The sequence below is a fragment of the Sitodiplosis mosellana genome, unplaced genomic scaffold, assembly GCF_009176505.1.
Source record: "Sitodiplosis mosellana isolate CC-2019 unplaced genomic scaffold, AAFC_SMos_1.0 Smas_scaffold_6191, whole genome shotgun sequence".
Taxonomy (NCBI): domain Eukaryota; kingdom Metazoa; phylum Arthropoda; class Insecta; order Diptera; family Cecidomyiidae; genus Sitodiplosis; species Sitodiplosis mosellana.
In genome coordinates, this window is record NW_022601432.1 from 1382009 (window position 1) to 1396251 (window position 14243).

The following is a 14243-nucleotide window of genomic DNA, read 5'->3' on the forward strand; positions in this document are numbered from 1 at the left end:
GTGTGTGTGTGTGTGTGTGTGTGTGTGTGTGTGTGTGTGTGTGTGTGGGTCTGTATGCGACTTGTTCATCTTGCTATTCAACTGGATTCACGCGAATCTCGTGAGAGTCAAACATTTGAGCGATGGGAGAAATGAATCGTTGCGGATAAAGGTGTATGCATACAGTTTTACACAGAACATGATTGCGGATGGTAGTCACGAATAGCCTAACTTCAGTTGCCCCAAATGAGGATAAGAAGAAGAAGAAGAGGAAAAAAAAATGTGTGGATGAAGAAGAGGATGAACGGTGAAGAATACGAAGAAGTAGTAGCACGATATTTGGACAAAAATCGGCATTCACTACTTTAGTGCGAGAGTCTCATTGTGCCCACAGCCAAAGCAAGCTAGTCAGCCAACCAGCCGGCGAGCGAGCGAATGAGATCGTAAGATGGAAACAAGTGAAATGATAAAGAGTGGATCCACACGAGAAGCGGGCGAAATTTCATCTCTCTCTCTCTCTCACTCTCTCACTCTCTCAGTGTGTGCATTTTCAGTATACATTTCAAAATGCAAAATTCATTTTGCACGTACGACTGGTTCGCATCAATTTTTTATATGCCAAGACGATTTGCGCATTTTGCATTTTCTGCGAAAGCACTTCGTATCGTCCCGCAAAATGTCGAAACGTTGAAAAGTGTCTCTTAACAGAGCAGAGCGGTTTGGTTTTGTTGGCTTCCACACAATTCAACGATGCGAACACAGTGGAAGTTTTAGTTGCTGACGATTTGTCGATGCCAACTGCTTGTTCTCGAAAGCACAGAAACAAGAGAGAAAAGGAAGGGAGGGATCGAGCGAGAAAAAGCCATATTTGCGTGACGAAAAGAGACGCGGAAGGAGTTCTATATATTGAAGAATACCTTAGTGGCTCATAATTAATAACTTGTTCTCGTTTTTGTCTACAGAAAACATATAGACAAGAGAGAATTGAGTTTTGCTTTCAATATTTTTTACGATGGCCCATAAAGTGGTGCGCTGTAATAAAAACCCGAAGCACAAACTTTTGCCCGAATTGGCAAACGGACAACATATAATATTTATATGAACGAAATATACACAAAGGGAAAACAAGAAGGAGAAATATCGTTATCCGTATGCCGTTCAGTCGGTTGGTCGTGTTTGTTGTTGATGTGCGGCAATGTATCGCGGTTTCGCATGAAATGAAATGATATTGCATTGATTGACAGTGATTGAAACATTGCTTTTTAATGCTTTTCACAAACCGAAACGATATCATTCAATATTGACACGGTTTCATCATGCATCAGTGACGACGACGACGACGATGATGACGATGACGATGTTGTCGTTATCGTCGTCGTCATCGTCGTCAACGAAGGCGACAAACTGTAAGTACCGCACTGGATTTTATGCCGACGTGAGCGAAGCGTTAAGTTTTAGTGCCTTCACACTCGCAAAACTAAAATTACACGCATCCTCAGTAAATCACATCGCAAAATATGTTTCTCTTTCTTCCTCCCCATCATACAAAGCTTTTTCTTTCTCTCTTTCCTCTTTGCCATTTTGTTGTTGTTCTTTTCTTTTTTCGTTCGTTCGACGTATTTTTAATTGGCGCCACTGATTTCGCAGCGTTGAGTAACCTCAGTCAGTTATCTCAGCAATGGCACAACATTTGAATTTGAATTAATTAGATTTAATGGGCAGTTTTCTGCAATAACTGCTCGTTATTTTTTAGCCGATGGAAGCAAAAATGCGAATAGCCACATGCGACAACAGTGAAATTGATGTGATTTTGTTGATAACATGTATTTTATTAATTTGTTCGCAGTGAAATGGCGTGGGCAGTGAACATTCCTATCCAGATTCAGTATCGATTGAAATTTCAAGCAAATTAAAAACGATTGAATTTGTTGTGTGGATGTGTACTACACACACATATGCATTAGCATATATACACTGTGTCCGACCAAGTGTCCAACCAACCGACACAATATTCCCTGATCTTTGATAAAAGTGGCCATTTCCACTGGTTGAATTACGATCTTGATGATGTTGGTATTGTGAACGATAAATTGTTTTAAAATTAATTACAAATTTTCTCTTTGGTTCCGTCCATCAGCCGGGAGGTCTCTCTCTCTCTCTCTCTCTCTCTCTCTCTCTCTCTCTTCTCCCATTCCACATGTGATGATGATGATGATGATGATGATGAGTGAACGTTCAATTTACGCATCGATGGCAAGTACAGAGCGCGCTCACCACCTAATTTCCAAATGCAGTGATCACAGCGGATATATATAGGGATAAAATTGAAAAGCGCGCCCGACGCGACGATACCAACGATAGAGAAGAGTTGGAGAAGAGATGGAGGCGTATAATGTTCTCATCGTACAGCATTATGCAGACAATTACACAGCATAAATGAAAGGAGCGCGTGTGTTAGCTTAAGCGGATGAAAACGCAATAGCGTATATCAGCGATATATATACAGTACACCGTGTGTGTATGTGTATGATACATACGTATATGAGAGGAAAATACAAAGAGTAGATAGCTATATTTTATTACCCATATTATCTTCGATGCTCTGTGCAATTATTGATAGTGCTACATTATTTGCAATTTCAATAAAGTAGCAAATTAACAACACATTCCATATCGTCATCATTCGATTAGGGGCTCGGACTCGGTGATGCTTACATTTCGCCATCCTGTGTGTCTTTTTGTGCGTGTGCATCGTTTCAAACATTGTGTGTATTATGATGAGCACGCGTGTAGTGATACGTGTACGTTAATATAAATCTATGTATGCTATAATGTTTTACAACTACTATATCTCACTCTCGGAATATGTATTTTGTGGGTCGACGCTAATTTGATTTGGTTTTCAAAATTTTGACTTCATTTTGCACTCGGCATTTTCACCAATTTCGTTCATTTGTTCCACACACATTTCACTAAACATACTGTACCGGTTCGGCAATCGTAGTTCAAGTTCACTTGATTTGGTTTTTCATTCTATTTCTCTCTCTCTCTCTCTCTCTCTCACTCAATTTATGTTTCTGTTCTTTTTTTCGCGTTATTTTTTTACCGTTGTTTCATTGCCTTTGTCACTGAGTTATGAATGCGTTACAAAATGTTTATTAAAACTCACAGTCACTGCCACTTATTTATTTGGATATGAGGCTCTTTCGTTTTCTCCTTTTTTTCTCTGCAACGATAGAGCCGAAAAACACTGCACATTCGACATCATTCATTTATACATTCACATTAGAAGCATTTATCCGACCGTATTCTCGGCATCATTCGATCAGAGGCGTTCCAATGCTGCAACGAAAATTTAGTGATCCGAAATTTATATGCATCCGGTTCCGGATCCAAAAACATTTTCAATTTTCCAATGCTAAAACCGTATACACATAAATAGAACAACATCAAACACTAAATGTGCCCATTGTCTCTGATGTGTCTGGATTCTCTATCTATATCACATTTGCTCTCTCATTCGTATTTTTTTTTCACTGTATCTCTGTGTCTCTCTCTGTTTCATTCCATAAACATAAACATTTAAACGCGTACAAGCAAAAAATCTACAACACAACATATCGGGCCACATAGCATTGTTGCCTCACCATCACCATCCATGGTGGATTATGTTACAGCATTTCGCGTTCTCTTGTTTAGTGTCAGAGTGGTGCAAAATATTTAAGCCATTTTCGAATATATATTTTTTTTGCTGTTTGGTTCCCGTCGTGTGTGTGTTGTGAGTTGTGCCATATCTTGCTATTGTTTGAGGCGATAAATACGATGAATTGCTCGTAAATCCGGTCACCACCGACACCAGAACCAACACCGACCAACTATCCCATTTGTCTGTTGTGCACGGGGCGGCAATGGCAGCAGCGACGGCCCCATTATTTGCCCGACAAATTATATTTGTTTAGGCTTTTTCTGCTTGTTTTATTGCTCATTTTTCTCTCTTTGTGTTTTATCGTGTGTCTTTTCTCGTGTATGTTTTCCCCCCCACTTCATGTGTCACATTTCAAAAAAATTCGCAAAGAGGAAAATGCCACAGAGAGATTTTCCAAAGATTTTTAGTCGTCTCGTTTCTTTTTATTCTGAATCATTAGCCATAATTACCCAAATTATTTTTCTTGTTTCAAATTTTCAGCTGCGTGCTGCTAATTTTTTGACGTGACACATTGCAATCATGCCATCGCCTCATGCCACATTCGAAACAATTCTAAAATCTCTGTTTCTATTCCTCTCTATCTCACATCGTCGACAAATCATGGCACGAAAAACTCGCCAGACAAATCAATCATTGCGCCAAAAGCTTTTGCCTTTTTCACGTTCATGTCAAAGTGATCAAAAAGCATTGAGCTGCATTATTCCAGATATTTTTCACCCTCTCCGCTATCTTCACAAACGGATCAATTCCATGGCGTTTTTTTTCGTTGTTTGTTTCTATCACTGTTGGCTGTGTGTCTGTGTGTCTGTGTGTGTGGCTTTTTTTGTCTATATATTGTGTGTTACAAGCATATTTTTTGCGGGTTATTTTTTTTGATCGTTCTTCAGTGGTGTATCTCCCTCTCTTGTTGTGTCTGACTGAATGTTATGCAAGTTTTGCAATGCAAAACGCTCGCTCTATTCTATTCTCGCTCGTTTGGCGTGCAGCATTAATGCCCCGACATTTACTGTTGCCTGTAGTGTTATATTTTTTTTCACTCTCTCTTCCCCGCTCATCTTTTTCGCCTGAAAGCGCACAAGAAGTGCGAGAACATAACACAGAGAAGAGATCGAGAGAGAGAGAGAGAGAGAGAGAGAGAGTGAGAGAGGGAAAAAAATGAACAACAACAACGAAAATTTCAGTCATGTATTTGTAATTTGTTTTACAACAATACAACGCCCGAGCGCTAGCGAAAAGGCTTTGGGATTTCGGTAACATTAAATTAGATTGGAAAACGTTACACAACCACTATCGGAATGTGAATAATATATGGTTTTCACATGGTGAAAATCGTCTTTATTGTAATGCAGCGCACTTTTTTTTTCGTCTTCTCCCCAAAAGCCAAAACGAGGAGGAGGAAAAAAGAGAAACGTGAACGCAAGCGAGAAGTGAAGTAAGAGCAGCATTCAAAGCTAGTCAGTCAACCAAGCAGCCAAAAGCCAGTATGAGGTCGATCAAGAGCGACAATAGCAACCAATCGTATTGAAAATGGAATATAATAAAATGTATTAACGGGGATTTTTTCCCGTTAAAATTGGTTTTAGTTGTGTGCCAACAGCAATGGCCATATAGCAATGGCGAGAGGAAAAAAAAGCGAGAGAGAGAGAAAGAGTGAAATGAAAGACGTGGCGACGATACCTAGGGGAATTTATCATTCAAAAATTCATGAATTCCGGTGTGTTTTGAGCTAAATTCAGAATATCCACTCATATTCACAGATATTCAGTCTTTCTTATTTGACAGTTCAGGCGTTCTCATCAGCCGCCATCTTGAATTCGTCGCCATCTTGGAAATTTTATTCAAAATATTCACAAAATTCACAACATTCACATATAATCGAAATTTTGACGATGATTCAATGAGAAAAATATCCACAATATTCACAAATATTCACATTTCTCAAGCCTTGAATGAAACCCCTAGGACGATACAGTAAGAGTTAGAAATAGTGCGAAAGAGATACAATGTGAGTTGCAATAACGATCGTTTGCGTAAGTTGCGATGGTGTCTCGGGATAGAAGTGTGAATAGAACGCCATTTTCCAAAGCGTTTCGAATTTTTCGCTTGTGAAACTAATTAAACACCAAGCTAACCAATTTCCCTTCTTTTCATTTTCATTTTTTTTTTCTTCTTTTTATTTGCAATTTCTTTTATTTTACGTATTTTATTTCTTCGTTGTTTTTTTTTTCTTTCTTTCTCGTTCTTTAGTTGTTGTACTTCCTTTTGCGAAGTTTTAATTAGTTTTACGGAGAAAACGCTCCTTTTTGACTCATCTGACAGAATTCAATAAACACGCTAGTGCAATGTATTTGCGCTGTAATGGGCAAATGTTTGCAGTTGAACATTGGCGGTTTTTCCAGGAGAACGAGAACAAGAAAAACAACAACACAAGAACAAAAGTATCAGCAACAACAAACACCATGCTGATTTGCTTAAAGAGATTCAATTATTATGGTAGTGCCTTGCATTTTTCCCCCCTCTTTCTCGATTTGCTAGTTATTATTTAAAAAAAAAATTGTTATCGAAACGGACGTTTCCTATTGGCCATTGGATAATTATGCAGCATTATAGCTAAATGGACGAACAATTTTGAAAAGGCTAATTCGCGAAGATTGAACCAATTCTACGGCTTTTGTGTACAAGCGGCCACTTTGCAATTAAATTCGCATCGACTTACACATTCCAATTCTTCTTCTACTTCTTTTTCTTCTTCTTTTTGCTCGTGTTCGAAAAGTTTTTCTTTTTCCTTTCGTGCTGTGTTGAAAAGAAAATTTCAGTATTGAGAATTTTTCGAATCGAATTTCTATAGCGTACAACATATAAGAGTTGACAAACCTCCAATACCAAATGGCGATTTTCCAATAAAGTGAACGATGATTTCCTGTTTGCTAAAACTTTTTCATGTATTTTGATTGTGTTTACTTTTTGCGCACACATTTTTGCGTTGTGTTGTCGCTTGGCGATTCTGTGTATTGCCAATTTTTCTCGTCATCGATGCTCTCCATAGCCGATGACCACTTTTTCAGTGTTGTTGTTGTTGCGCTTTCTTTTTTTTGTCATTGTTATTATTGTTATAGATTTTTTTTTCTGCTGTTGCTTATGATGATGCGAGCGCGATAAAAGCCAATGAGTTTTTGTCACGGCCCGGTATTAAATTCCTTATTACGAAGCCACAAAACCAGAACGCCATTATTTGTGCACAATATTGATACAGAAATTGAAACTATCGTTGTGCATTTTGTGCTCGCATCTGTGCACGGCACTCGCTCTCTCATCCTTCTCTCACCACACACAGCTTTCTCTCTCAGTGTGTTTGTGTTTACAGCCGGTTTTCATTCGTCTGCAGTCGGCTGGGAAAATTGAAATGTATTGTCAATCGAGCGAATCGACAGAGAATGTGAGACACACAGCGTATGGTGTTGTGTGTGAGAGGCTGAGTGTGTGAATGGTTGGTATTTGATGCGTTGCGATTCACTGATAGTTGATAGCTGATTATCTGTTGTGTGCTTTTGTGGGTTGGTATGGAAGGGGGAGGGGGGGAGCGTTGATATACACTTGCTATATCATCATCCAAAGAGAATTGTGTATGAGTTACGGTAGCATTAAAAGCATATATTGTTATTTATATTGGCGAAATGTGACTGATTTAATTGGAATTCCCAGAAACGCTTTTGCGAAAAGTTTAACTCGATATGCAACCAAGGAACGTTCTTATTCAGGGGGAAAAAGTTAGCAAGCGAGACAAACGACATACACAAACACAGCAGATCGAATGAAAGAGTGTTAAACGTGATTTTAGCACCGTTTGTGCGGCAGCTGCCAGAGGCTCACACAATATGAAATATTGTGTGTGTGTGTGTGTTTCGGTGTGTTGTCAGTCACGTTATCTCTGGCGTTGTGCACGCTGTTTTTATGGTATTTTTGTTTTGGAAACTGTTTTCCTGCTCAATTCTATGTTTTTCAATGTTTACCCTTCTTCGATGTTTGCCCGTACACACATTTTCGGCAACGATGGATGGGTGAACGCGCGCGGTTTGCTTGTTCGCTCAAAGATTCGATTACATTTTTTGTGTTATTTATTGTGTGCATTAAAACTTTCGTTTTTCATCTACGCGGTTGGCCATGACGTGCGTTTGATTTTTACTTTGACGTAAACAAAACACACCAAGGCACATGCACGCACAGCACACACACTGTCCGGAGAAAATATTTGGTGATGGTGACTCTTTTATCGGTTGTTGCGTTCATTATAATTTGCTATGCGTTTTTTAACGAATAAGACCAAAGGAAGTGAGAAAAACGTACAAAAATCGAGACCCAGAGCCAAAGAGTTGTTTATGTGTCGGTTAACTAAGAAATATTCCAAATCTTAAACGAAAAAAAAAAAACAACAAAACCGAAAAATAAAGAATCCTAGAGTGGTGTGGGGGAAGAAAGAATGAGAATTGAGAGCAGAAAGCACTCATATACTTGTTACATTACTTTTTTTTCTATTCTCGTTGTGTTCTCTGTTTCGTGATTCCGTAATTTCGTATGTTTTTTTATGCTGGTCGTTTTCTAGAACTTATCGAAATTTTCTCGTTTTGTGTTTTCATGCTGGATGCGCGAAAAGTTTTCAACAATTGATGCGATCAGTTTTTGCGTTCACACAATTCAAGCCGGGGCCGAATAAGACCGTCGTCGTCGTCGTCGTCGTTGTTGTTGTTGTTGTTGTTGTTGTGAAGAGAAAAAAATTATTTTTTTTCCTTTATTTTCTGCTCAGATTTGCTCTAATTCCATTTCAATGTTATTTTCTAGTTGGTCTTTTTCTGTTCAGCTTCCTTTTTGGTTGCTTTTCATTGTATTTTGCCTCTGTCTCTCTCTCTCTCTCTTTCTGTATTCTGTATTTGTTCAGCATTGCTCAACACAAACTTTTTAATTTTTTAACAAATATTTCAAATTTTCTCCTTATTTTTTCTTTGTGCATTAATTTTTCTTCGTTTTCTCGATGTGTTGTTCCTTGACTGGCCGAGAGTAGCAAGCGGTGGTGGCAGCGGTGTTTTCTTTTGGGATTTTTTCTTTTGGCGTTATGGTATTCGGCTTTTCAAGCAATTTCTTTTTGATTCGGACGCTTTAGCATATGAACACATACACCATCACCATGAATGAGTCAACAACGATGGGAAAAAACAAACTGAAGGGAAAGTGGAATTTAATATTGTAACAATGACTGTATGTGCATGCAACGAATTTTGATCCATTGTTGAATATACGCGCCTCAACACACTCTGCCGACTCGGTGTACTTGTATGCGTGTATGTGGTACAGTGAGCAGGAAAAGCAGCAATAGCCGATTTTTGTATTTGGCATATGAATTCAATCGAATTCTCTCTTTTTGACTCAGTTGCCGTTGTTGTCGTCGTCGTCGTTCGTTGTCGTTGTTGTCGTTTCGTTTAAATAAAAAGAAAATATTGTATTCTTATTCTCGTCGTCGTCGGCAGCAACACTCACTTTCTCATTCACCTATTTTTTTTTATTCTTTTATTGAAATTTGTATCAGAATGCATTATATGCTTATGAAAATCGAAGCGAACAGAGACGAAATTCCAATCCCATTCTTATTTCGCATTGTGTGTATGTGTTGTGAAAATACAAATAATATTGTAAGCACTTTTCCTATTTGAATCTCGATTATTGAATTTTGGTGTACACTGTTGGCAGACAACAACACATTTATGCTCTGTGTGTTACTGCTGCTACTTTTTTTTTGTTATTATTATTTCGTTCGTTCGATTTGTTACTTTCATTTATATATATTTCTCTCATTCGGTGTGTCGCCCGCCCGAGTTTTGTACGTTGGATGGCATGTTATATTTTGTGTGTATGCTATTTTGTTGTCCTCGATACACACACACTTTAATGCGATTTCAAATTTTTTTTTTCCTCTTCTTCTTCTCAATATATTGTCGAATTTATGGACGTCGCGAGATGCATGCCATCTTCAAATATTCACTTGGAATTTTAAATTTAATTTAACAAACGAATATGAATAATACGCAGCGACGACGTCTACGGCGGCGACGAATAATCAAAATCACAACCCGAAACGGAAGTGGCAAATTTTTGGCGATGTGGCAGAGTAATCAACGCAACCGAATCTCATGAATTGCAATAAGTTTTAAGCACAAACACCACACAATAAATTACATCATAAACTTGTCATGTTTACACATTGTAACACACACACACAGAAAGCGAGTGAAGACGAAAAAAAACAGAAAACAAAAATTTACTAAGTCGGCTTCGTAAAACAAATAAAGAAACCAGAAAAAAGAAGAAGTTCGTTTGTTGGTTTTTAATAATGAAATACGTAATAAAAGTTCGTTGATTTCGCGGTATTCACATAGACTGGCCGTATAATTGGCACACACGCTGTATTGCGATAGCAAACCGTTTGGATATGTGAACCGAAACACGATTTCAACGAACAATTGATTATTTGATGCGACAAAAGCACGTCTTGACTCATGGACAAACAAACTGTGACTGAACGCGGCAATTCGAATGAGAGAAGCGCATTCAAACACACACCATCCGGATGATATTTTCAGTTTTGGCACACGCTCTTCACTTCTCGCATTTTGGTGTACACACAATTTCTGTGCTGTACTGTGTGCTCTGTTGTGCTGTGTGTGCTGTACTATAGCACCGAAAAATAAGGGGATGCGTATGGCGAATTGTATTGAGAGTTTCGTGCACGTTGCCAGCAGAGGAAAAAGAAGAAGAAGAAGAAGTAGAGGAGGAAAAACTAGAGATTTGATGTGGTGTGTCGACGGACCACGATGGATACGCATATATGCGTATATTCAACACTGGGTGACAGTCAGAGTTGACTTCAGAATGATAGAAAACTGATGATGATTTTTTTTTTCTTCTTTCGCTCGTTCGCCAACTCGCCCTGAATCAAACATCAAAATGTAATATCGCCTTCGCGCACAAAAACGCGTGCAAAGCAAACGAGAAATTGGTCAAAAGCGTCGACACAAATAAAAACACACACAGAGAGAGAGAGAGAGGGAGAGGGAGAGACATACCGAAAATATGTTAACTTCCTTTAGTCTATTTTATACGTCATTTAATTACAGATTTATTAATATTTAAGAAACTTTCTTATTAATTGTAGTCGCATTTTTACGCAATCAAGAGGAAAATTAAAAAAGAAGAAGAGAAATTCGAATCGATAAACGTGGGTGGATATTCATTATTTTTTTTCTTTTTCATTTGGATGTTTATGTTACGATTTCGTTTTAAGCGCTCCAACCGTCCAGAAAATCTGATGAATGACCCCAATGAAGATATTCCTGTGAAATACGAGAATCAAATTGATTCACCAGATTTTCTTATTTTTTCCCCCTCTGGACCTGGATATGTACATAAATTCGATCGCAAACGGAAAATGCCAATGCAATAGAGAAAGCTTGCACATATTTCAAAGGCATTTTCACATTCAAAAATATTTGAAATCTCCCCTCACAAGAAAAGCGATTGAGCAAACGAAACGGGAGCAAGCGAACGTATTTACCAAGCAAATCCATTGATAGAAAACGAGGAAGGAACTGCCTGAACGAAAATGCGCCGGCTGTAAAAACCGAGAGCGGCAAAGTCGAAGAAGAACTATTCTTTTGCGCTACAAGATTAAATTTTCTCCAGCAACTATTTTGCCTGGAATGGGATTTACTAGTGTGTGTGTGTGTGTGTGTGTGTGTTAGTGCTGTCGTTGCTCGTATTGTGGTTCAAGAAATCCCATTCACAGATATTTCAAATTTAAAATGAAAATGCTATGCCGAAAATTGGAAACGAATGCATCTATGATTACACTTTGAATATTCGATCGTTTTGATTTTCAATTGGTGCAAAATCCGTTGCATTCATTGTGAACCATATGCATGCCACATACCATGCATTTACATACGCATTACATTGTATCGATGGATTGAAATCGCTGGCTTGATTTGCTCGTGTCCTGGTGCCAGAGAATGGGGAAGCATAAATGAGGAAATGCATGTATATATATCGGGAGCATTGAGAGAATCCATACTGGCACGTCATTCTTTTGCCGGTTCTTTCTTACTCTCTCTCTTTCTCTCTCTCTCTCACTCAATTTCGACTGCAACAACAGCGCCAGCAATTGTAACATAACAGCTATTCACTATTTTCGCGCAATCGCTCGCTCTCTCTCTCTCTCTCTCTCTCTCTCTCTCTCTCTCACTCACTCTCGTTCGCTCATCGTTTGCAGTATTTTTGGTTGTTTCAATACCATTGATATGATTTAGGTGCAATTGTATTGTTGCTATTTTGCAATGAGAACTCGACGCGCTCGCTCGTTGCACTATTTTCGAATATCAATAGACTATAATGCATACATTAGGATGGCATGTACACGTACACCGGGTACATAGAGATACAGGGAGTGATCGCGCGCACGTTGAAATTCCATCTTTAACAAACAAAACGCTGATAATGCTGTTGCTCACTCTCGTTCGTATTCTAAAATGTTCAGTTTAACACTCAAAAGACGAACCTGAATTGAATCCATGCTCGAACTCAAAAAAGAAAAAGGAAAAAAAAACCATAACATACACACGAGAAAGGAAGAAAGGAAAAGGGAAGAAGACGAAGTATTACAGTTTATTTTCAAATTGCTGGTATACGAATCGAAACACACTTTGGCCATCTCGCACACGATATGATATGCATGACAGAGCGACACACACACACACACACACACACACACACACACACACAAACACACACATTCCGATGAGAAGAGCAAGAAATGTGTGTTACATGTGTGTGCATGGGTGCGTTTGCTTTTAGTCAATTCAACAACTGAAATCAAAACTTTGTTCACAGCGATGCGAGAGGAGTTTTTATTGGAAACGATGCGAAAGTACGAGATAAAAAAAGACGATACGAACCAAAACAAAACTTATTTCCAGAGACTAAGAGACCGAACGAGAGGGAGAGATAAAGTGAGATAGAGAGAGAGAGAGAGAGAGAGAGAGATACAAAGAGAAACACAGAAGTTAGAGAAAAGAAAAAGCCACAGCATAAAAATAATGTGTATTTCAGAAATAGTTGGAATTACGATAACATTCGATCGGTAGAAATCGAATATGAAGCGAAAAATACATCAAAAACTCTCTTCTCGCTGCAACTTTCCGTCGAAAATTACTCGTTTCGTTTTGGAATTGGACGTGCGGCGGGCGTGCGGGATGGACGATGGCACGGGTGTATTTATTTATGTGTACCATACGGTGTGCACAAGTGTTTGGTGGAAGGAATTGATAGTCGGTGGCAAATGGCAAAAATGCTCCGGTACAACAGGAAATGGAATGAAAGTATAGTGCATTGCATACACCACGCGTTTCCGAAAATATTCAAACAACTAGGGCGAGAAATAAATTCGAAACGTAAACTTTTGCAACAGAGAAAAAAAAAATGAGAGAAGCTTTTCCACTCCTGCTTGGCTTTCTCTCTCTCTCTCTCTCTCTCTCTCTCTCTCTCTCTCTGCTCGGCACTCACCCTTTTCTCGCATCGAACTCGAAATTCTTGAGTAATTATTAAAATAAATGTTTGTTGGCTGTGTTCGGCTATTATTAGCATTGTTGTCGTTGTTTTTGTATGTATGCCACATCGAGAAATGTACATATGGATGTGGGGTGGGTGGAGGCAATGGAAAAAAAAAGAAATGATAAAAATAAGCTCAAAAAGTAACAAACATAGAATAACCATGTCGTCCATCAAACCGAACAACAACATCCCATTTCGAGCTGAAACAAAACAAAAACAAAACAACAATCATAAAAAATCAAAGTACAAAATATAATAACATGCAATCAACTTACCTGCCATGTGGACATGTTATGAGCGATGCTTTACTTGTGTTTACTCATGTAAACTAAAATATAGCTGAAGAGAGATATTGACATGAACTTCTTTTCTCCCCCGTCCAGTTCACTATATTTTAGTTGAGTTCAGTTACAGCAGCCATAGTAGTAGCTATAGATGCTATCCTATCCCATCCCGTTGTCATCGTCGTCGCCATCCTCATCGTTGCCTGTTCCCGTTTTCGGCCGTTCACTCGCTCACTCGCACGGTTGGTTGGTCGGTCCAGATACATGTGTGTATCTTAATCCAAAGTTAAAACCATAAACATAATTTAATTTAATATATCAGATTAGGTTTTCAAAAATGATATGAAGCAATCTCAAATGTTGCGAACCATTGGAATGGATTAACATGCGATCACGAGTCGCCGGAGACAGTTCAAGGAATACAACAACAGGCATACGATTATACAAACGATATGATACAACCAGACCATACGCATATTAAAATGTGTGTATGTTTGCATGGCACAAACCTAGGCCACCGCAGTAGTATAGCAGCAGAAGTAGCACACATTGAATTGATATGGTGGGTGAATGAGTGGGAAAGAGAGAGAGAGAGAGAGAGAGAGAGAGAGAGAGAGAGAGAG

General features: G+C 38.7%; 1 protein-coding gene across 1 annotated transcript in view; it reads right to left on the reverse strand.

The window, feature by feature from the left end:
- Positions 1-10763, reverse strand: part of LOC129576650 (nephrin-like) — a 112964-nt gene extending 102201 nt beyond the window's left edge. The window contains exons 1-2 of the mRNA XM_055462012.1: positions 8207-10763; positions 2563-3321 (exon numbers count right to left, since the gene is read on the reverse strand). Coding sequence (XP_055317987.1) covers positions 2563-2743 — 181 coding nt within the window. The 5' untranslated portion in view covers positions 2744-3321; positions 8207-10763. The remainder of the gene's footprint in view (positions 1-2562; positions 3322-8206) is intronic.
- Positions 10764-14243: the final 3480 nt, after the last annotated feature.